The sequence below is a fragment of the Gymnoscopelus braueri genome (assembly GCF_963280865.1).
Source record: "Gymnoscopelus braueri genome assembly, chromosome: 20".
NCBI classification, from domain to species: Eukaryota; Metazoa; Chordata; class Actinopteri; order Myctophiformes; family Myctophidae; genus Gymnoscopelus; species Gymnoscopelus braueri.
The window spans coordinates 26,692,881-26,718,921 of NC_137622.1; the positions used below are offsets into that span (position 1 = coordinate 26,692,881).

Here is a 26,041-nt window from a genome sequence, read left to right on the forward strand (position 1 = left end):
TACTGTATGAAGAGATACAGGGTGAAAGGTACACATACACAACGGTCCAAAGATGGAAGGGATGTCTCCATATTTTGAATCTGTGTGTTGCAAATTGACAAGCTATAGACGAATCCACAGACGCGCTGCCTGTAGCTGCCTGTAGGCGGCCATTGCTGCGGTGTCGCGTCCGCGGAGCGTTGACACCGCAGAAATGGCTGCGCGCAGGGCAGCGCTCCGTGGATTCGTGTATAGCTTACAGGTAGCAGTACCCATTGATATAAAAAATCAATGGGTACTTTAAAATAAATATTTCAGCATCATTAAAGGAAGTATTAAGTTTGATTTAATGCAGTAAGATGAGACTACTACTACACAGTAAAATCCTCAGTGATCATGTATTCACTAACTCTGACTGAGGACTGTACTCTGTATGCCTACATATTACAGTATCATTTGAAAAGATAAGGAGGTCAGGGGTCAAGGGTGACTGACCTAAGCCAACCTCCAAAGCCAGCTCCCCACGTTGGTGTCCTCCGCTTCATCTTTTGAAGGAATGGAGGGAGTGAAGGTTGGGAGAGAGGGACACATAAAGAGAGGGCAAACAGAAAGTGTCAGAGGAGGAAGATTCAGAGATAAAAGACAAGAGTGCTGTACATAGAGAGAGAGAGAGAGAGAGAGAGAGAGAGAGAGAGAGAGAGAGAGAGAGAGAGAGAGAGAGAGAGAGAGAAGAACAAACAGAGATGAAAAGGGAGTGAGTCCAGGGAGGTTGTGGGAAAGAGCAGCATGCAAGAAAAGAAGAGACTGTTAGATAAATAGACAATTATTAAGAAGAGGAGACAGGCAAACTGGACAATAAGAAAAGCACTTGTGGATGAAGACATTCTAGCATTGACAACGATGCCCGATTTATACTCAGTTGGTACAGCGGTGTCCCGCGGCTAAAAACAGCAGATCTACAATACAACGCATTGTGGGCTTGTAGATCTGTTATTTCAGTGTGGGACGCTATTGTACGACGGTATATATATTAGGCAGGATAGTGGTATTCAACCAAAGACTAAAAAAATCTAAACAGATGTTCTTCTCAAATATGTTTTTGATAGTGAGTGAACTAATGTTTCAATGTTTTATAAAAAAAAAAAAATACATATTAACTTATTAAAATCCATGCATAGCCTAACCTATAAACATTCTATGGGGCCGTGGCCTGTCCACAGAAAGCATTTTTTGCACTCTGGCCAAAAAACGCTGGACGCCTAGAGCGCTGAAACGCGATGCTCGGCACTAGGAAGAGGAGCGCTCCAGTACTCTTTACCATAGAAATGCATGGCAGAAATGCGTGGGCAGCCAAAAAAAAGGCTTTTGTGGACATGGCCCCTAAATAAGCATCTAAAAGCATTATCTTCCATATGTTTTGCATTAAATGTTGTACTTTGATAGTACACTGTAGAAAATAAATGTTCAGTGTTGGTGTAACTGAATTCAGAATGTTTAGCCACACTACAAAATACTCAGTGTTATTTTAATTCTTGAGAGTGTAAAAATGGGCCCTTCCAGGTATCTTCTTGTTTTACACTCTCAATAGATAACTTCATGCTGGAGATTTTGCTGTGCATAGCAGAGGTAAAACTAACAGATACAAGCTGAAATAACAAACTCGGTAGCCTGTTGGTCAATAGTTTTATATCAAGTTGATCCCAATAAAACTTCTCATATTGAAGGACTGAGGCTTCTGGATCAGCAGAGGAATGTACAGAGTATTATGAGATTGGTTCACAGACAATGCAATCAGCCACAACCATGTAAATTATCCATGAATAACATGAAATCACTGTTTGGGATCTCCTTTTACCTGGGTACATATTTAGGTACAAACAGTACCTCAAAGTCAAAACGCTATTAATAATAAACTCTCATAAAGCTGTTGCTCTGTGAGTATTATGTGTAAACAATGCCCCTTTCCTTCACACTAGTGAGTAAGTAAGTCTCTCAAGTGTCTCCTTCACACTAGAAACTAGGGTATTTACTTACAACTGTAGTGTGCATAATATTCATGTGTTTGCACTTTGTGTATGTGAGTGTGTGTGTGTGTGTGTGTGTGTGTGTGTGTGTGTGTGTGTGTGTGTGTGTGTGTGTGTGTGTGTGTGTGTGTGTGTGTGTTCATTACTCCATTAGGTAATAAAGGATTAGTGTGCAGATGTACTTAGGGCCTTGTAGTGGGCTCTGTCTTGATTAGACAGAGAAAACAATTACACGCACACACACACACACACACACACACACACACACACACACACACACACACACACACACACACACACACACACACACACACACACACACACAGACAGACAGACAGACAGACAGACAGACAGACAGACAGACAGACAGACAGACAGACACACACACACACACACACTATCAGGGAAGTCGTATTTAGCTGATGTAGACAACACTCTCCAAATCCATCCACACAATACAGATCCATCAGGATCGCGCAGCAGAGCATTGCATCATGTATATTTGTAACACAGAGTGACAATCTCTGTCTTACAGATATGCATGTTGAAAGACAAAAAGACAAACAGAAGCCACTTTCAGACATGCAGTGTATTATGGAAGTTTTCCAGAGTTCAAAACGGAGAAGCTGTATGTAGTATGAACACAACATTCTGGCTGAGTAGGATCGGACATGCAACATATTTTATGCAGGCATGCAAGACCCTTGACCTAAGTTCGGGTAATGTCCAATTTGTCTCAAACCGCTCTATGTGTGAATGTGAGTATTATGTGTAAACAATGCCCCTTTCCTTCACACTAGTGAGTAAGTAAGTCTCTCAAGTGTCTCCTTCACACTAGAAACTAGGGTATTTACTTACTACTGTAGTGTGCATAATATTCATGTGTTTGTAGGCTTGTGTATGTGAGTGAGTGAGTGAGTGAGTGAGTGAGTGAGTGAGTGAGTGAGTGAGTGAGTGAGTGAGTGAGTGAGTGAGTGAGTGAGTGAGTGAGTGAGTGAGTGAGTGTGTGTGTGTGTGTGTGTGTGTGTGTGTGTGTGTGTGTGTGTGTGTGTGTGTTAACTCCATTAGGTAATAAAGGATTAGTGTACAGATGTACTTAGGGCCTTGTAGTGGGCTCTGTCTTGATTAGACAGAGAAAACAATTCCACACACACACACACACACACAATCAAACAATATGCATGTTGAAAGACAAAAAGACAAACAGAAGCCACTTTCAGACATGCAGTGTATTATGGAAGTTTTCCAGAGTTCAAAACGGAGAAGCTGTATGTAGTATGAACACAACATTCTGGCTGAGTAGGATCGGACATGCAACATATTTTATGCAGGCATGCAAGACCCTTGACCTAAGTTCGGGTAATGTCCAATTTGGCTCAAACCGCTCTATGTGTGAATGGATGCGGTGATTGTCCGGTGAATCTACATTCAGCGTGTGGACGTATTGATGACGCTTCTATTGTCGACGGGTGGAGCCCCTCCTCCCGTAGTGTTTCGAGAGAGAGAGAACTGAAAACCGGTTTAAGCATTCTGCTTTTTATTAGCGCTAGAGTTGGAAATATTCACTGATTGAACATAAACGTCTCTTTACTACTGCAGTAGCCTAATTGTAGACAACGAGCAGTGCGCACTTGGCTGTATATAGAGACCAATGTTCTCTGAACAATATTGCATTTGATCCTCGTATCTCCCTCAGGATGTACTGTGTACTATGTGTGCGTCTATTACCCAGACACATTTTCCAGTGTTCATATGAGAAAACATACAGTCCATGTCATGGATAGAGAGAGACAGAGGTGTTGAGACATGAAAATGGAGCTGATGAAATGATACTAGCTGCTACACAGCATAAAATACATGACAGCAGACTAGTGTTTCCACAGGGTTCTTGTCCTTCAGATGCAGAATCCTCAGTGATAACCAGATTCATTAACCACTTTAACCATGGCGTTTAACCAAGTTTAACCAAGTTCGTGCATGTCCTTTTTAAAGTGACGCATCGCGTAATCAAAGTCATGACGTTTTTGAGTGGAAGGGGCCTTACGAAGGTGTCAGGTGGGTTATGGACCTTGGCATGCTCTGTTGGCATGAATGCACTGTTTACCAGACCGCCCTCCATTTAATCTGATCTAGAAACAAAGCTACTCATCTAGAGATGTACAGTACTGTATGTGCAACAGCACTACATAGGTTCCAGATAAGCAGCAAGAATTTAGGGCAGGTCATTAGGAAAACATTTTCAAACAAATGAAAAAAAAAAAAAACGGTTTACAAGCTCTGCTAATTTTTGCATGAGACCATTGCGCGACAAAGTACACTGTACAACAACACTTAAGTGGTTAATATATATAAATCATGCGACAGAGCATGATGATTGCTCTTGGTATATAAAAGATAAAAAAATATATAACGAATGTGCTTCTCGATAGAATAATCGCTAAGAAAACAATCGATAGTTGCGGCCCTACTAGTATTAGAACACTTCTACTCTGCTACTGCTGTTTTACATCTAAAAAATAATCCAGGCCCAATCCAGTAATGTAATGTAGTAATGTGGCCTAGTGTGGCCTGATTACATTACAGCAGTAAATAAGGGACGTGTGGTGATGAATTTACAAAATTGTCCTTGCTTGTAGAATGCCAATTCAGAATATGTTCAACATATAATCTAAATATTTTAATCAAAGAAAACTCTCGAGTACAGCCTTAACTAAACTGTTGTTCTAGACCTAATCTGTGCTCATTAGCTTTAATTCTGCAAGTGCCAAAGTGACTATACTGATTGATCATGGGATGTGTACTAGTATGTTAACTAGAGCAAGGACTGTGCAATGGACCGTGTGATAAAAACCCATGTTTTTTCCATTCTGACTCTGAGATAACCTGATTACATGAGTACAGTAAATAGGGATTTTCCACCAAGCCAGCAGGGCATTCCAATCCCTGACTGCTGCAGTGGATTCACAGAACAAACCTTCGGCTGTTTGGGTCTAAATGGTAAAAATAGGCCTAAACCTAAGCCACGTGAACACAGTTAAGTGTGGAATGGACCGGCCAAGGGAATGAGAGCGATTCTGCAGTCTGACGTACAATCCATCCCTGTATGATCCATTCACCGGCCACTAGACTGGTATGTGTACGTATAGCCAGGCATTTAGATTGTTCCGAGGTACGCAGCATAGAACAGCGTCATGCCTCAAGAAACAGTCTAACCAGCTCTGTAAAATGTCAATTAAGTTCATTGTCTCCGCCAGGCCAGATGGCTGAAGGCTGGACGGTCGAAGGCCGGAGAGACTATAGCTGCTTTCTCATTTGAACTCTGGAAAATGTCCGGGTAATCAGGTCGGTAAACATTGTCCGGTGTTGGCCTTTCACACATGTAGCATGCAACAGTTCGGTTCAAATGCGTTCACACATGAAGGTAAATAGGATAGGTGAGGGGGCGTTGTCTGGGTAGTAGACGCACACATTAGCTACTCCCACTTAAATGTAACAGTGTGAGGGAGATGCGAGGATCAAATGCAATCATTTCTTTACTTCGTTCCACAGAACATGACAGATACATTGAATTGCTTGACATGCGGTCTCCCATTGATGCACCCATACAAAACACAAACAAAACATCTCTCCTACCATAGTAGGCCTAATGTAGACAATGAGCTATAACAACCTACTTTTCATCAAAACTAGCCGTCCTCCGAGCTGGAAAATCTACATTGGTCTCTATATACAGATGAGTGCGCAGGTGTAGTTCTTTGTCTACAATTACTAAAGAGACGTTTATGTTTTGTTTAGCTTACGAGCTATTTCATGGAATTTCGATCGGTGAATCTTTCCAACGCAAACGCGAATAAAAAGCAGAATGAAACTGGATTTCAGTTAACTACTGTACTCTCCAAACACCTCGAGAGGGGGGGGGGGGGGGCTCCATTCGTCGACCATAGAAGCGCCATCAACACATCCACTCGCTGAATGTAAATTCACCGGACAATCACCGCATCCATTCACACATGAGACGTTTTGACATTACCCGGACTTAACTCAAGGGTCCTGCCAGCATAGAGTATTTTGCATGTCCGATCCTACTGAGCTGGAATGTTGTATTCATACATACAGCCCCTCCGTTTAACGTCTGGAAAACGTCCATAATACAGTGCATGTCTGAAAGTGACTTATATTTTAGCTCCTGTCCGTGTGTGTGTGTGTGTGTGTGTGTGTGTGTGTGTGTGTGTGTGTGTGTGTGTGTGTGTGTGTGTGTGTGTGTGTGTGTGTGTGTGTGTGTGTGTGTGTGTGTGTCTGACTCTGCACCGCTGGACCGAGTGGCGTGAAACTTTGCACGCACACTCCCAGTAGGCTAAGGAAGGACCTCCACACATGTTTGATGGCACTATAAAAAGCTGCCGTACAGTCAATCGACTGACTGATAGCGTAGGAGAGAGAGAGAGAGAGAGAGAGAGAGAGAGAGAGAGAGAGAGAGAGAGAGAGAGAGAGAGAGAGAGAGAGAGAGAGAGAGAGAGAGAGAGAGAGAGAGAGAGAGAGAGAGATGCAAGTCTCTCACTGGCACAGAGCATGAGAGACAGACAGAAAGAGACAGACAGACAGACAGACAGACAGACAGACAGACAGACAGACAGACAGACAGACAGACAGACAGACAGACAGACAGACAGACAGACAGACAGACAGACAGACAGACAGACAGACAGACAAAAAGAGAGACAGAGAGAGGGGTTGTTTAGTGCGAGAGAGAAAGATAGAGCCAGAGAATGCAGACAGAGAGGGAGTCAAGATAGATTCCCCTGACAGTTGAAATGACACACATGGCCTGGTGGGATGAACCACTAAATACAAATATAGCATTAGAGTGACTTGTTGTATACAGTCACACAACGCACACTTCAACTTATAAGTGTGTGTACAGAACATGAAGTAGGTCATATGCAAATCTATGTCTAAACACCATGTCTAAAACTATCTAAAGCCTGATTTATATATTGTTTGTCATACAACAGAGTGACTTTGTGAGCTTGTAGACAAATTAAGCATATACCACCCTGATATATGTTCAAAACACCATGTGCTGATGGTTTGAATGTCGTTCATGACCTTCGTTTCTTGTCATTCCCCCATCCCGTTGCTATTTGTAGCAAAGGAGCCCTGCCTTGAGACGAGATTCCCCTTTGCATGAGTGGTAGATATTTGGTTTCCCATGTGGGACACATGAGTTTGAATCCAGGTGGTTACATATACATACAAAATACTACCGTCCTAATAACAACAACACCTTGCACACAATCCTTGTATCATTTGTGTGAAGCCTCGTGCATACACTAAATTGTTAGTTTCTGTGTTCTATCTCTCTCTCTCTCTCTCTCTCTCTCAGCCTATATACAGTGTGTGTACTGTGTATACACAGAAGAACACAGAAGAAGGGACAACTTTGTAAGTTGTCTCTAGTGGTCATCATCATGTCTACATGATGACCACTCCCCCCCTTGTTCCCGAGGGGGGGGGGAAGAGAGAGAGAGAGAGAGAGAGAGAGAGAGAGAGAGAGAGAGAGAGAGAGAGAGAGAGAGAGAGAGAGAGACAGAGAGAGAGAGAGAGAGAGAGATTGTTGTTGTGAGCCAGACTAAGCCACAGAATGCTGGAAGAGAGGATTTAAGAGTTGCATTTGTTTTGATGTTTGATGGTAGTCTCTAAGAGTAATCTATACTTTTCCATCTTCCAGTATACATGTCTTTATATAGTAGGTTTAAATGAAATGCAATGTGTACCTATTAATAGCGTACTGGTTAAGACGTCTCCCTCCAGAACCACATAGAACCTTGTTGCTGTGGGATTGAATCCCGCCAGTGCAGTCTCCTCTGATTCTCTCTGATATGGTCTCATTACCAGCCTTCGCCTGTCAAGAATGGTGGCTGGACCACCCACTCTTCTTTTTAAAATAAAAACCTTGTAATGGTACTGTAACTGTATCATTCTCCCACCACAGTGGGGGGGGTTGTCAGTTGGCAGCCCACCTCATGTCTTTGTCTAAAGGTCTCCTAAAGGTCAGATATATTGTAGTTGCACTAAAAAGTGCACTAAAAGCTATAAGTTAACCACATACCCTACTATCCCAATTCTGACCTTAATTTGGTGAAAACAGCTCACAACACAACACATCATGTTGTGATGCGTTGGGAGCTTGTAGATATTTTCTCCAGTACTATAATAGTAGTAAGTATATAGGCATTAAGTGGATACTTTGGTATTTTCAGACCTGAGTATTGGGACAATAATCTGAAATTGGTCATTTATATACAGTGTGATATGTAGTATTGAATGTGAGGCAAATGAACAGTCACAGTCTGCATTTGATTATGGTTTCTATTGGTATGTTAAGCCACGTTAAAAGACATGAACTAGCTCACTGTCACAATATCTGGGCTTTTAAATAGACCCAGCTGTTTCTCACCGTCCAAGTACTTCACAAGTAATGTGTCAATATTTAAACTTTAGAAAGGTAGTTCACTGTCACAATACATAGGAATGGAGAGGATAAAAACCCTGTCCTACCACGACTTTTGACTTAAAATAGAATATCCTGCTTTAGTACATCCTCCTCACCACATTGGGATGAGATTTCCTGTTTGGTTGATGTGGTGGTCTACAAGTTTAGTAGCTGACTTGTCCAGGTCAGATACACTGTGAGTTAAAGTTAGCTAAAAGTTGCTAGCTTCTGCTGAGCTAGTGGGTTCAAATCCAGACCATGACCTTTTCCCACAAGCTCTCTCTCTCTCCCCCCTCTCTCTCTCTCCATTCCTGCATTCACATCTTCATTCATATCCTTTCTTGCCTCCTCCATCTCTCTGACTCTCTCTCTCTTTATTTCTCTTCCCCCTCTCTCACATTTGTCCATGCTTAAAAGCTTGCACGTGAGTTAGAACGTTGCATGTGACGTGACCCATTTCATTACATTTAAGTTGGAATGAAAAGGCCATATAAGGACATAGATAAAGAACAACAAGAAGAATGTGCTCAGATAACAACTCCCCTTTCAAGACATCTTCCTAATCCACCACCTCTCTGCACTGCACACAATTTACAATGTAGGCACAAGCAGATGCTCTTACCCAGAGCAACTTACAAAATGCAAGATTAGAGTAAATGGCATGAACCCTCATCAACAAATGGCAGAGTAAGAGTAAGTAAGAGTAAGTAAATAAGTAAATAGAGATCAAAGAATATAATTAAGTGCTACAAAGTAACTAGGACCAGGTAAACATCAAATCTAGCATCTAGCTTAACATCATGTAATAACATTCTTAGCATTTGTGGACAAGCAAACAGTGTCTATCTAAATATATAGGCCTACCTACATAGCATGTGTGAACAATTAACCAATGCACATCTGTATAAACTAGCATCTATCAACATAGGCAACAACAATTGATACAAGGAAAAAGGACTGCTGTATATCTGGACTGTAATATCCCTATGCTTCTATGAATTCCATTCATCTAAGACGGTAAAATAGGAAATAATGCACTTATATAGCACCTTCATCCAAAGCGCTTTACAATGTGCATTACATTCACCCATTCATACATTCACACACCGATGGCAGAGTTAACCAGGCAAGGCACCAACCTGCTCATCGGAAGCAGTTACGTTTCTTGCTCAAGGACCCAGAACACAAAGCCAGGGAAAGCCGGGGATCGAACCAAACAAGTGTGATGTCGAACCACCGACTTCACACTTCACTTCACGCAGGCCTGTTGGCGGGTGAGTTGCTGACGACCCAAGGGAGTGTGTCGAGTGTCAACTCAATCAGGTGAGCAGTTCTCCAGAACACTGCAAGCAGCCATACGCCGGTTCCGACAATGCAAACAGCACTTCCGTGGGTCAGGCATATTGGCCAGCTCCAAACGGGTGTGCGTTCCAAACAGCCACGCACTCCGCATGGGCAAGCCCCGAACTATATACTAGTATTTACAATTTTACTACTACTACTTCTCTAGTTACCGGTTTTATCTCCATCTCACGAGAAGATAAAGCATGGAAAACGACTACTCCTGAAAGTAGGAAACGGGAAGTACAGGGCATGTTGACCACTTGAACTTCCTGTAGCCCTGTATTTCCTGTACTTCTGGTTAGACACTTTGGTAGTAGTGCTTGTCCAGTCTGAGGCTACTGCTATCGTGGTTGGGTAGGGCAATGATTTCAGTACCTTGCACCCATGTTGGAACGGCAAGCACTGCCTCCATCTCTGTTACACATAAATGGCAAAGTTTTGATCTGGCACTTTCAACTTTCAAGTTCATCATGGACTCACCTTCTCCCATGCATTTAATAACACAACTGCAGCATTATTCTATTCTGATAAAGCTGTTTATTATGTGGAGTGAACGGGATATCTTATCCAAGCATTTTATTTGCGCTATTTCTAAATGAATCCTCAATTGGATAAATGTTTTAAGAATGAAAGAAAGTGGCTCATGTAACCAGCTGACAAGGCACTCATCGGATTCAGTTAAATGCGTGTTGGCTTATAGACAGTGTGCCACCAATAATAATAAATAATTTATATTTAAATATTTGTACAACTGTTCACCAACATTGTTGGTTTTTAACCACTGTCTCTCTAAATAACAAGTATCATACGTTGAAGCCCATTGGCACAGTGGTGCAGTTTGTCCATGGCTGTCCTGGATTTGGCATCACTGGCCGGCGCCGTATTTAATGATAATAATTAATGGTAATAATCAAAGGCACAAGTATATGCTTGGCATGACGATGTCTTCACCTGGCTACAATCACTGCTGCCATGATCACTGGAAAGCTATTGGCCCTGAGGCTGGTGTTTGTGAATTGGAATGTCTGCAATTAAATAGAAAGGGGTCACTTTTCACCAAATGTATGCATATGATCTAATTGATGCTCAGGACTTCACAGAGTACTTCTTCATCTGTTATCCCCATTCCTCCCTCTATCTCCCTACCACCGTTGGCTCACCCCCCAGCTCACCCCCACTTCAATCCAACTCCACATACCTAAAGAGGCCACAGCCACACAACCACAGCATTTCCTCTTCACCCATTCAACCATTCTTCGCCTGGCCTGCAATGTCAGCATGAGACACATGACTAAGAGGGAAATGATTCGCAAAAAGCCCTGAACTTCCAAAACAATTCCATGTCTTTCTCATTCACCTCCCTTGAGTCTCAGATGGAAGGACATTTTGAGAATTTTAATTTAGGGGACTGAATTGGCTTAATTGTGGATCATGATAAGATGATACATACAATTCATATCTTACGTGGTGAAAGTTTTTAACCCTGGCAGCGTTTGTTAGAACCATGCAGCAGCAGTAGGCTACACATAAAGCCATAAAGGGAAAGCTCCATTCCTAGAGCTATAGCTACATGCTGTTTTTTGCACCATCATGGGTTCAAACTCGTGACTCTACTGTCACATAAAACGTTTGTCTCTGATTATGAGAAACTGAGAAAATAATTTGTTTCCACTTCAAGAATGCGTTTTGATCTGGATTCAAGCTGCTATGGACATGAAGCTTACTGAACCCATAGTGGACCAGGTAAGCTTTAAGCAAGGGAATACAGTATGTCTGTCAGTTTATCATGTGAGGGGCAGCAATATGCATCCGATCCAAACCAATAATCCAAGTAGGAACACTAGTAGGTAAAACAACCAGAAGACTTCTCTTTCATTCTGCATTCAGGTTGAAATGCGTAGATAGTTGAACTACAGTCTGAGCTATACACATTTCCCTCTGAAGTGGGAAGCCCTACAGTTAAGTTTTATAGATCGTTTCAGATTTATGGTGTTTTGAGTTCAGAAAAATTCTTTACAGCTCAGCGTAGGATGGATTGGAAGAACAGAGGCCTGAATTCAGCTCCATCTGGCCTCAATCTACCCCTCTCCTTTAGACCTTATCTTTCCTCTCCTTTCTCTCCATCTCCTCACCTTCTACGCCTCTTTCCAGCCCCTTTCCCTCTCCACTCCTCTCTTCCCTTCCTCTCTCAAACTCCTCTCCTGTTCTCGCTTCCCCTCTCCTTGTCCCTCCAGATGGCTGTTTAGTAGAGTCTGTGCTCTTAGCAACAAGCCATACAAGGACTGAGAGAAAGAGACACTGAACAAACACTCCCATCACTCATCCTGGTCAGTCTGCATTCATTTACATCTGCATCACTGCACTCCATCTTCCCTTGAGCAAGGCACTGAATCCCAATAGCTCGGGTGGGGCGCAGTATCTACGGGCAAAAAGACTGGTTGCACTGGTCCATGAGCCAGAGCCCCAAAATTGAGCAATGATTATCGAAAGAGTGGGCAAAACCATACCTATATTAAATTGTTTATAGGGTCAATATAAGTAAATCAATATATGATAACCTTTCCACAGGAGCAGCTTTTTCATATTTATCACACATTTTGTTATTTTCCCCATACGTACATGACAGGTGAAAAAATTACAACATTTAAAAAATAGTTATCATAATGAAACTTCCCCAGTTGATTACTTACATGAAGACAATGATTTATCGTATTACAAATTTTCTGAAATTGTCTATTTAGCCAGAGCCCCAAAATTGAGCCAGATATTGAATATTCCCTCGTTAAAAACCTTTGACTCGAACATCTTAACAAAATGAAATAAGAATGTTGACTCTGGCTTTGTCCAATATTCCAATGTTGATTCTGGAAAGTTGTGAAAATTCGGACATATTTTCCTAATGCCTCATTTGCATATTTAAATATACAATTTCAGAAAACTTGTAATACGATAAATCATCGTCTTCATGTAAGTAATCAACTGGGAAAGTTTCATTATGATAACTATTTTTAAAATGTCGTTAAAATGTTTTGTCATGTACGTATGGGGAAAATAACAAAATGTGTGATAAATATGAAAAAGCTGCTCCTGTGGAAAGTTTATCATATATTTATTTACTTATATTGACCCTATAAACAATTTAATATAGGTATGGTTTTGCCCACTCTTTCGATAATGAAATCTTGTCTGGCTCTTGGACTATAGGTGTAAATGTCTGTAGCTACATGAACCAGGCGTTTGCTGTTAATAAACACTTGTGCTCAAAATAGGGGATGCCAGGTTTAATGTGGTTAAAGTACCATACCGGTGGTCATGGGCATGTTTAGCCCATAATACTTCACATCATGGCAGACGATTTTCCACATATGAAACTCAAGAGAAAATGTCTTGCTATGTCACAACCATACCCACAGCCTCATTCCAGAGATCCTCAGGTATTAATCAGTCCTACATTCCTTCTCAACTTCCTTCCCCTCAGCCAATGAGACCCGGCCACTACACATTCCTCTCACCTGTCCCCCATTAGCTCTGCTTGTAATCATCCAATCACATTCGGCCTACACAAAAAAAAAAAAGATCGCCCTCTTCTGTACACATGTAAACCTGTGATGTGACAATAAAGTTGATTCTGATTCTGATTATAACTCAAAAAGCTGGGTTGTCTAATGTCTGAACGTTGGTGACAACAATGACGGAGGAAGTCTTTGCAAAATGCGATGGTTACAACTCGTCTGGTATACAGTGACAGTGTTCAACACGTATCTACATGTAACAAAACAGGTTGTGTTTATACTGTACATAGCATGCCATGAATAAACATTCATTTGAATGAATTTTAAAAGATGAAAATGGCAACGTTAGTAAACAAGTATCCACTCTGGACATTCATAAATTAACTGATATCAGAGCACTCTGTGACATAAAATAAACGGTTCTGTCTGTAGTTTTTTCTATTCTCTATTTGTTGCTATTTCTACTTTTCCCTTGACGTTTTCTTAAACGTGCATAACTCATTAACCTCCCAATAATAATAATAATAATAATAATAATAATAATTAAATAATAGATGCTGTATACAATCACTTCCAAACCTGTACTTACATTTTATTTTACAGTTACATACATATTATATTTTAGGGATTTGGGTTCTTATCCAGTGTGATATGGGGGTCAGTATGTTGCGGTTAAGCTTGAACCCTCCTGTGTCCACTTGTCTGTTCCGTTCACTTAAAGCTGTTGATGTCTACACAACAAATTGTGATAGCCCCAGGGATGGAGACTTCTCATGAGAGGGTTAAGTATGATTTATACTTTGTACATAGCTGATCTACAAGCTCGCAAGGCATCACCATGCATTGTGTTGTGAGGAAGTTCAAAGACCCCTATACTTCAGGAAATCCATCACACACACACACACACACACACACACACACACACACACACACACACACACACACACACACACACACACACACACACACACACACACACACACACACACACACACACACACACACACACACACACACACACACACACACACAGTATATTATGCAGCTGACAGAAAACATCCATGTCCTTGCCGTTTGGGTAACGGGGATGGGCTGTGTGAGTCTGTGTGTGACTGTGTGTGCACACTTGTGTGTGTTTAACAGAAGAATAGATCCCTGTTAGTCTTGGTCTCTGAGTCCACTCAGAAAACAAATAGCTGACTGTCTCTCCGAACATCTCTCTTTCACTATTTTTCACACTATCCCTTCACTCTTAAATTTCTCTTGGCTTTCTCTCTCTTTATGAACAGAGCGTGCCACAAACGCCTGTATTGTTGCAATGACTTGAGACATAAAACACACAGCAGGAGAAAGAGGGTATCATTGCATCCAACTCTACAGATACAGCTCTGCTAGATACTTCATGATAAAACACAAACTGCATAATTACAGTACAAGGACCAAAGTCACACAATATACCATAGTATAGTATAGTAACTTTACTTTAGTCAATAGAGGCTTCAGTTAGTAGTCATCTTCACAAATCACCTCTCAGGCTGTTTTACAAGCAGAATAAGGAAACATAATGCAATATAAATTGCATGATTGCCAAGATTTACCCTTGATTTTATGCTGTATAGTGTAACAAACACATGGACATGGACTTACTTCCTGCCTTTGAAGCATCCGTAGATCCCAGCCATGCTGTTACTGGAGGGCAGAGAATTCTCCTATGGAAATCCAAACCTCTGTTGATTCTTTGTGCCCCTCTCGCACTCCAAGAGAAGGTGATGTCCTCCCTCCTGCTCTATCCAACTGTGTAGAAAACGCTCTATAATGCAACGCTTTGTGGTAGTGTCCTTTGAGACAAGGGCAAAGATGCCACTACAATTTCCTTTCTTTTTGTTGTATTTTTATTTAGAGAAGACGCCTCTGTCTTCTAAGTCAAGGCATCCTCTGGCACAGCGTCCCTCAAGTGGTTTCACACAGCAGGACCCTGACAATGTGCGTCGAGAACCGTGGGTTCTGTATTGCGTTCCTCTCTTAAAAGTGCTTCCACTGAGACCTTGTCAGAACACCTTACAGCCCATTACTGGGCACTCGGCTCACTGTTCTGGCAGCCTTTGGCAGTGTAGGATAGAATACTGCATACAACTCCTGTGTAAACCTCAGCAGCAGTGGAGGCACAGGAAGCCAGCCTTCTTCCACATTCAAATACACAATCCCAAGGAGAAAAGCCAAGAAAGGATTAACACAAAGGAAAAAAAGGAAACACTACAACTAAAGACTCACTAACTCCCTAGCCTTGCCTTAAACTTTGCTGAGAATTGCAGCCCAAGAGTCGTCCACATTCTGGGAGAACGCCACATACATTAGAACTCAGCTGGATGCAAAGCAAAGGACCCTAGAACTGTCTACTGTGAATAATTGACTGACTGACCGACTGGCTGCCGCATGCCTCTCTACTTTCCTCCAAGCCAGTGAAGCCACTGGTGGTACAGTATGTTGAAGAGGGTGGGACAGGGAGAAAGAGGAGGGACCATAGGAGGAGGCAAGTGTGAAGAAATCGCTGCCAGATGCAGTTCTCACCCTCCCACCTCCTCTCTCACTCTCTCTCTCTCTCTCTCTCTCTCACTCACACACACACACACACACACACACAAACACTCTCTCTCTCGCCCCTCTCAGTATGGAGCCTAGAAGTTGTGCGACAGCCTGTCGAAGCTAATCACTATTAAGTAGTAGTAGGCTTAACTACCCTCAGCCACTACAGCCCCCTGTGTCCATGCATGCTCTGCTCGCACGTGTGTGTGTGTGTGTGTGTGGGGGGGGGGGGGGACACATAAGGGCTGATCCCAGCTGAGTTTCCCTTCCACAGACACACATGTACGTATGTCGAAACATACACACATGCTGTGTCAACAGATACTATCTATCTAAATACCTAATTTATACTTTGTACGACTGTGTCACGCACCCAAAATCAGTTATTTTTCAGCGAGCAATGTGGTCATATACAATAAAGTAGCCCTAAGTACATATTACCCCAAAGTACAGGTAAGTGTAATAAAGTTAGTTTAGTTCACTCATCATTGGCAGGAGAAGTGGTCTCCAATACAATCCCTATGACTTTACATTACACTCACTGATGTGGACCAAAAATCATATTAGTAGCCGGATATGGGTGTGCTTGCTGGCCATGTTACATTACGCAAATCGATTGATCATCAAGGTAGTCACTCATATACCTTTATCTTCCTGGAAACAATTTCTCAATCCCAACATGCCAAAACTGGTGTCACTGGCCTCTGTGTGGGACTGTGCGTGGTTGTGTCTTTCTGTGTGATTTATTTATCACTTCAGACATGCTGAAACTCATCTACGTTGCCCAACTCTCCAGAGAACAGAGTGTGTGTGTGTGTGTGTGTGTGTGTGTGTGTGTGTGTGTGTGTGTGTGTGTGTGTGTGTGTGTGTGTGTGTGTGTGTGTGTGTGTGTGTGTGTGTGTGTGTGTGTGTGTGTGTGTGTGCGCGTGTGCTTGTGCGTGTGCGTGTGCATGCCAGTGTAAACATTTATATAAAGTCAATGGTGTAAACAAAGACATAGCGTATGAATCAGTTCCAGAGTTCAGCAGCTCCATTTCAGCAGAACAATCTCTCTCCCTCTCTCCACATGCTCTCTGACTGACTGACACGCACGCACGCACGCACGCACGCACGCACGCACGCACGCACGCACGCACGCACGCACGCACGCACGCACGCACGCACGCACGCACGCACGCACGCACGCACGCACGCACGCACGCACGCACGCACGCTCACACACGCATACGTGGTCAGTCGGGAAACCAAGATGCTGAGATTTCCCACCCACATTCACTCCATCTGCAATCTGGAGAAACTACCTGTGGAGTCCTATGATTTCGTGTAATAACACTAAATCATTAGTGAACAAAAACTGGAAATAAAGAGCTGAAAACAATATAACTTAACGTAAAAATAAATAAAATAAAAACTCTAGTTGCCAAGCGATTTAAAGGCACACAGGCTTTGATTGATTTCCTTTACCTTCTGCAAATCCCTTCATCAAAGCAGAAAAGCCAAGGGGAAAGATCTAGTGTGGAATACCAATTCAATTCAAAGGAGCTTTATTGGCATGAGAGAACATACGTTTACATTGCCAAAGCAAGTGTCAAAATAATGAATCAATGGAATACCACAGATTTCCTCTATCCAGAGTGACAGAGTTAAAATATGAGTGACGGCAGGGCTTCAGTGTTTTGCTCAAGGGCAAGTAGCTGTTGTGGGGATTGAACCAGGGACTATTCAAATACAGTGTCATGAGAGTTCCAGGTGAGAGAGGTTATACTCCTGACATTGAAATAAGAGCATATGAGTTTGCTTCCTGTCTTCACGAGACTCAATGCCAACACAAAAGGATGAAGTGATACGGCACTGATGCATTCTGGATTCAGATTTTCTGAGAGTTTACATTTTTTTTGTGAAAAGCTAGGCCTCGAGGCAGTACCAAAAACTGTGACCACCACGACCACTCCAAATGTATTCACTAAGCAGTGTCTTCCCCTGCACCTTCAGTACTACTGTCCCAACTAGAGGCGCGCACGCACGCACGCACGCACGCACGCACGCACGCACGCACGCACGCACGCACGCACACACACACACACACACACACACACACACACACACACACACACACACACACACACACACACACACACACACACACACACACACACACACACACACACACACACACACACACACACACACACACACACACACACACACACACACACACACACACACACACACACACACACACACACACACACACACACACACACACACACACACACACTCACTCACTCACTCTAGTGGCCCTTAGAGGCTGTGTTGCTCCTTACACCCAACCAAGTTAGAACCAACTCATAGAGCCCCATGTTCTTAGTAGTGGAACTAAAAATCAAATAGAATTTTCAAATAACTAGAAAGGGCCTAGAAAGCTCCGGACAGATGGAGACACATAGTCTAAAAATGTTATCTCCGTCCCCGGCCTTCAGCCTGGTGGAGATAATTAACTTTAAGTACTCAAAAGTCAGAAGGATCGGCAAAGAACAGTACTGGTGAGTAGCGGCTTAATCCAAGCACTGCCTTGCATGTTAACATTAAGCGCATGAGTTCTCTTGACACTGTATTATCCACCAAAAGAAACATTTGGGCACAGGCTGTCTGCCCAACCAGCTGACTTATATCAGTGTTTCAGGGTAGGCGGTGCTCAATATTATTTTCAGAAAAAAAAGTCAAAGTGTTAGGGTGTCTTGGCTCTACTAAAATTACAATTAACGTTTTGCTTACTTCACCAATGACATTTTACTTTTTAAGGCTTTTGTTACATAACACCTCAGCACCAGATGCACAAACTCCTCGGTGATGGTCAAAGACACATCAACACCACAAATATTCCTAATTAAACCACATTTTACAATATTTTAATTAAAATATATATTTTGTTAAATTAATTGTAATTGCTTCCCCAAATCATCCCACAGTCCGGCGGTTTGACACCCCTGTAATGGAGCAAAGGCCATGGGGTCACCAAAATTATCAGGGTTAATCATCCCAGGAGTATGAATGTGCTCCGCGAGTTTCCTGGCAATCCGCCGATTAGATCTTGAGATATCTTGTGTGCAAATGGCCTAACGGTGGTGCTTTGTCATCGCTTTGCACCCAAATGATTTTCATTTGTATTACTATCTACTATGTATGTATGCATAACTGCTGCATTTAAATGAGTACAAAAATCGGAAACACACACTGAGGTGCTGCTCATGTAAAACCAGGCCAATCCAATTACACAACTGGTGCACGGTTGCCACACACACTGACAGTGGTGCTACACAAAACAGTTGAGGATATTACGCCAATGAGACATTCTCTATCGTGTGTAGGCATGCTGCTTGGAATTCTAGGCCCGGGGGGCCCAGGATAACACAACAAACTGGACTCTCAATATTTAAAATCTATAAACCATGACATGGTACATCATACAGTATCTTCTCACCATAGAACCTGCACGGAATTAGCTATTTTGGTGTTGCGTGATGGCAATAATTGTGCTCCAGGTGTTATTCAGATCCATGGAGACAACTAAGACTGACACGGTGGTTCTGGATTCTGGTTCAGAGGACCCAGATTGTAAAACAAATGTAGGGCATTTAGACTGTTAATGTTTAGTTTGTCCACTGCCAAATTAACAAGAACTTTTTTTTTAAGAATCCCGGACAATGGACATTCCAATCACACGCACAATAACACGCGCACTTCTTGTGCGTGTGATTGGAATTATTCTCAATTCCAAACAATTAGAGAGAGACTCATTGAACATGATTCCTCCCATTCTCAAAAGTGTGCATGTCATGTGCATGAGTGCGTGTGCATGAGTGCGTGTGCATGAGTGCGTGTGCCCGTGCGCATATGTGCATGTGTGCGCATACGTTCATCAATCATACACTGTTCTGTTTATAGAACCAAGAGGAATGTCGGTCAGTTTCCCCCCAAAGAAGAAAAAAAAATGATGTTGGTATTTCCTGAAACAGCCTGAGTCTGGCCCTACTGAAACACAGACACACACAGAGAGAGAGAGAGAGAGAGAGAGAGAGAGAGAGAGAGAAGAGGGGGGGGGGCAGATACAGAGTGAGGAAAGAGATAGAGAAAGGAACTGGAGACAGACAGGGTGGGGGGGTATAGTGAGTGAGACAGGAAGATGTGAAGAGACAGATTGACAGATGGAGAGACAGAGGCAAATGGAGAGGCAGAAAGCTTGGAGATAGAGACAGCTACAGTAGATGTAGCGAGAGCAGAAAAGAGAGAGAGAGAGAGAGCACCGAGAGTGGCTAAATGCAATAAATGTCAGGGAGACTGATAGAAAGGGAGGGAAAGAGTCAAAGAGAGACATAAGGAAAAGAGAGCTTGTGACAGACAGACCACACACTGTAAGCAATCAGACATCAGTTGGTCTATCAATATAATAATAATAATAATAATAACAATAATAGTAACAATATTGTCACCATCATCTGCTTAATGCTTTCCAAGTACTCCAAGACGCTCTGTGGGACAACAAAGCAATATTGGACAGAGCCAACCATCCCTTTATGTGTAAATGACGGAACTAACTACTAATAATGGTCAGTCAATGGCTTCCATCACGCAGCTTCATTTCTAGTGGTTAGATCTCTGGGCGAGCGAGAGGCCCTATTTTCCCTTCTCTCAATCTCTCTCTCTCTCTCTCTCTCTCTCTCTGCTCTTATTCTTTTCATCCCCCTTCCCTTCTAATTCTCTACTCTATTTCTCTCTTGCTCTCTGATTTGCGGTTTCTCAATGTGCAGAAAGAAATGCATCTCACCTTCTTTCTGTCTGCCTTTTATTCATTTATTTTTTTGCAATTTCAACTTGTTTTCTACAAGACGCACACCATGTAAGTGTGTGTGTAAGCAAATTCAGTCAACACACGGACAAAACACAAAGCTTTGGTTCCCTCAACCTTCAAAAAAAGTAGGGGGGGGAGTCACTCTACTCGAGTGCAGAATTCCACCTAACATCTGGAAGTGATCTTCAGAGTGTCTCTCTCTCTCTCTACTTCTATGTTGTAATGTGAATAGCTCTGTAATAATACCCCTGCTCTGAGCCTACCACACCACACTGGGTCCTGTGCATGTGAGGGGGGGGGGAGCAAGATAGAGAGAGAGAGAGAAAAAAGGGGGAGAGAGAGAGAGAGAGAGAGAGAGAGAGAGAGTTTACACATGACAGTCCTGTGGGCTGAAGGAGAACTACAGTTTTTCTCCTCAGTACACAGATGCACTCCTCTTTCCTCCTCCTCCTCCACTCTTGCTCTCTCCTTTATTCCATCTCAATGTATCCCTCTTTTCTATCTCTCTCTGCCCAGTACCTACGTACTGTACGTACATCTCTTTCTGCCATCTTGTGTCTGTCAACATGTCCTTTCCATGTCGCCTCTACTGCTACTAAAGTTTACAACGTAATAAAAAATAAAACTGCTCTCTTCAACATCACTTTTACCTACAGCCAGGGTGTGCACTCATGCTTGTGTGCATGTGTGTGTGTGTGAGAGAGAGAGAGAGAGAGAGAGAGAGAGAGAGAGAGAGAGAGAGAGAGAGAGAGAGAGAGAGAGAGAGAGAGAGAGAGAGAGAGAGAGAGAGAGAGAGAGAGAGAAGCCACTGATTGAACCCAATTGTCTAGCGATGATGACAGTGTCCTAAACAGCAACATTCTGAGTACTAATGTAACTGAAATGTCAGAGTTACGTTAACACTCTGGATTTTACCATGTTATAACTGAAGCTTTGGGTGAGAGAGAGGCTAATTGCAGCACTGCTATTCTCAAGACTGATTTATGCACACGCTGGTGTCTCCAAAAATAGCTGATCTACAAGCTCACAATACATTGGCGGGAGTTTGTACATTTGTTATTTTCAGTGCGCGACAACGTCTAAATTAAGCATCTCTTTTTACATGCCGAGACTGACTCATCATTCACGTCCTCAAGATAAAGCTGGTCGGGTACTGTACAGTCGGTCAGTTGTTTGGGATTCACATAGGAGAGCATACTGTACCTCCATTCTCCAATAGCTACGTGACACACACACACACACACACACACACACACACACACACACACACACACACACACACACACACACACACACACACACACACACACACACACACACACACACACACACACACACACACACACACACACACACACACACACACACACACACACACACGACGGCACAACAGTGACATCAAATGATTTTAATAAAGTGATTTACCTGACTGCCTCTCTCTGACACTCCTGGGAGCCGGTCTGTCTGAATGTGTGGTATTGTGTTTGTTGCCTTAACGACAGGTGAACTAATCAGCTTTATGATCAGCTGACTGACAGTCAGACCAGGTCAAGCTCCAGGTCATCAGGTCACACGCGCGCGCACACACACACACACACACACACACACACACACACACACACACACACACACACACACACACACACACACACACACACACACACACACACACACACACACACACACACACACACACACACACACACACACACACACACACACACACACACACTTTACAGGACAAACTTGGTTAGTCTGTCGTTGTAACTTGTAAGTCATCTCGAAGAATATATATATATGTCTTTTCAGAAATGCACATGCACTCACAGACACACCCACAAACACCCTTTCAATTAGATTATCAGCTGTGATGCCCTCCGTCAATCCTATGTAGGCTACTCTACTTGAAAGAGAGATCATGTGCAGTCTTTGTATGGCATGGCTCTGCAGGCATCCTGTAAATTTTTATTTACTCTATGAAGATGAGAGGATACAGTCAACAACATCCAAGCGCAATACTTTATCCATACAACACTTTATCTAGTTGTCAAGCAACAAAGTTTAACCCAGTGGTTCTCAACCTGTGGTCATTAAAATAAACATCCTCTGAAAATGCCCACCTATCTGACCACTTAACACGGCAGCTTGAGCCTTTCAGCTGCTGTGTTAAGTGGTCAGCTGGGTGGCCGGCGAACGCTTTTGAGATTTTCAAGTGGGCCCTGATCCTGACAAGGTTGAGAACCACCGGTTTATACAACAAAAATTTGCTCAAAATTGGCACTTGATCCAATGACAATTCCAACTGCATCAAACAATGACTGCAGGACTACCGTTGAAATATAGGCCGCCAGGGACATGGACAACTGGGGATTCAAAAACTATGAATAAATATATATTCAGACAGTCTATAGAGTAGACAACAGTAGACAATTATCTTCTGAGATCATTCTAACGTCACAAAGTCAACAGTCAGTCAGTGTCTGTGCTGGGGATTACAGTGGTTCCCTCACAGTGGACGCTTAATCTGGGCCGTCCTTGACCTGACTCTCTATCCAACAACACTGTGCTCATACACAATGTGTGTGTGTGTGTGTGTGTGTGTGTGTGTGTGTGTGTGTGTGTGTGTGTGTGTGTGTGTGTGTGTGTGTGTGCGTGTGTGTCAGGGAATAACAGAATTGTGAATGCATAGCTTTTTGGACAGACAGATAGACGGATGCCCGCAGGGGGAAAGATAATCATGTCTTCACTTCACCCACACAGCCTATGAAAGTATAAAATATATATATATATATTTAATAGAAAATGGGCTATCCTAAACTTACTCACTGTTATAGACAACTCTGAGTCCAAATCTATATCAATTCTGATTTCTGACACAAGATAACATGCTTGAGAGTGCATGGGGACCTGGCAGGGCTCTCCAAAGTTTATGATGCATGGGGCTTATGGGAATCAATAAAAAGGCTTCAGCCGGGGGCGGGTGACCAGATCAATGAGGATGATGCTAACACACTGCCTACAAGACATGAACAAATGTTGGATCATATTGGGCAAAACCACTCATGCATTCGCATCACCTTTAACATGATGTTCAATGAGAATCGTGGTCTAGACAGAGGACCTTTTTTTTCTCTAGACTTGTCGGCAGTGGTGGAAAGTAACTAAGTACATGTACACAGGACTGTACTTAAGTACAATTTTGAGGTATCTTTACTTTACTGGAGTATTTACAAATTCCAATACTTTTACTTCTACTCCCCTACATCTCAAGAGATAAATATTGTACTTTTACTCCACTACAATTATTTGAAAACTTTAGTTACTAGTTACTTTGCAGATTTACAAAACATACATTACCACTTCAGCCCTATTTAAACTTTGGCTATTTGAAAATAGCCGATCTACAAGCTCACAACATGTGGCGACGCGTTGTGAGCTGCTATTTTCAAAGGATTTTTATACATTTGAAAACTTAATTATAATGAGTACTTTTACTTGGTACTTTAAGTATATTTTGATGCCAATACTTTTGAGCTTTTACTCAAGTAAATTTGGAATACCAGACTTTTAATTGTAACAGAGTATTTCTACATTATAGTATTGATACTTTTACTTAAGTAAAAAATGTGAGTACTTCTTCCACCACTGCTTGTCGGTCAATGAAACGAAAGCAAAGCAATAGTAGCCTACACACTATTGATTATCAATCAAAGTCCACACATGTTTCCTTACAATCTACAGGTATTCAGCTCAAAACAAAGTCACATGTCGCAGAGATTAATTGCATACTTTTTCAATGTGTAAAAGCAGTGTTTCCCAAACAGTGGGTCGCGGGTCCATTTTTATATGGGTCACGAGTAAATATCCCCTTTATTTTTTTTCCCCCTACATTTTGTTTTTAATTATTTCAAATGATTTTCAAATTTCAACCCCCCAACAGTCAAAAATGAATTAAAAACAAATTCAGACATGTTTCAGAATTAATTTAATAAAGAAATACCAAAAATCTAAGAAATTCCATAGATTCTAAAACAAATGTTTATAGAAGTAGTGAAAATAGCCGATCTACAAGTTCACAACGCGTCACATCGAGCTTGTAGATCTGCTATTTTCACTGGTGTGGGTCCCGGACAAATGTCGAATTTCTCTTGTGGGTCTCGAGCTAAAAAGTTTGGGAACCACTTAGCTCTGAGTCTGGTCCATGGCGTTAGAAGGAGTTCTCCTTAACGCTGTTACTTCCGAGCCGTCGCCCGCACACCCGCGGTGGCGCAGCCTCTCGTCTCTAATAAACATAAAAAATACTCTTTCGCTACTCACTAAAACAAAGACGGTTTTAAGATGCTGAAAGCCTACTTTCCTAAGTGGGAACACTCGGAGCCCCCCACCTCACGTCTAAAATACACTTTTTGGCCAGAAAAGAAAATATTTCATGGAAGAAACAAATGTAGAGGGCGCAGTAGAGTGCCTAAAACATGTTTTTCCTTCCAGTGAAATATTTTATTTTCTGGCCAAAAAGTGTATTTTAGACGTGAGGTGGGGGGCTCCGAGTGTTCCCACTAAGGAAAGTAGGCTTTCAACATTTTAAAACCGTCTTTGTTTTGGTGAGTAGCGAAAGAGTATTTTTTTAGTTTTACTAAAGACGACAGGCTGCGCAGCCTGCGCTACCGGGGGTGTGCGGGCAACGGCTCCAAAGTAACATAGCGTTAAGGAGAACTCCTTCCAAGTAACGCTATATGGACCAGAGCTAGGAACCAGTGTAATAAAGAACAGTGGAAGCTACTTACCAGGTCTGCTCCTCTAGACCTATTTCAAACGGTCTCAGGGTGAAGTCATCCCTCAGTGACTGAAACCAAGCCATCAGTGATGTTAGTATCTATAGTGGAGCTGCTGGCTAATCATTACATTATTTGTCTCTCCAGGCCGTCCGTGGCGTCTTGTTCTCCCATGTAACGTTCTTGTGCGCCTGTACGCTCGTAAATTGTAGTTGTCTACTGTTGGGGAATGATTTAAAATACAAATATGTATTTTTTTTGCGTTTCCTGTGCAAGGGTGACAGTTTCTTCATCATACATACACACACACACAGTGAAAGATTCCTGAAACATATTTGACAAATATATAATGGGGGTCAGATATAGGCCTACTGAAGTGTCTCCATGTGTTAACTGATAGTATAACTAGTCATTATTACCTCAACAAAAAAGTGTATGATCTGTTTAACATCTTGTTCCAGGCACTACATCGAAAATCTTTTTTT

At 42.3% G+C, this 26,041-nt stretch overlaps 1 protein-coding gene across 7 annotated transcripts in view; it reads right to left on the minus strand.

Annotated features, from left to right (window-relative positions):
• LOC308076631 (uncharacterized protein) overlaps nucleotides 1–25,722 on the minus strand; it is a 59,455-nt gene extending 33,733 nt beyond the window's left edge. For 5 of the 7 annotated variants that reach the window (XM_080417066.1, XM_080417065.1, XM_080417063.1 and 2 more), the window contains exon 1: nucleotides 25,569–25,722. In XM_080417066.1, the coding sequence (XP_080273192.1) occupies nucleotides 25,569–25,642 (74 nt within the window). In that variant the 5' untranslated portion in view covers nucleotides 25,643–25,722. Of the gene's footprint in view, nucleotides 1–474; nucleotides 525–14,999; nucleotides 15,797–25,568 lie in introns of those variants that run through there. The other 2 variants (XM_080417062.1, XM_080417064.1) reach the window with 2 other exon arrangements.
• Between the last annotated feature and the right edge of the window lie 319 nt (nucleotides 25,723–26,041).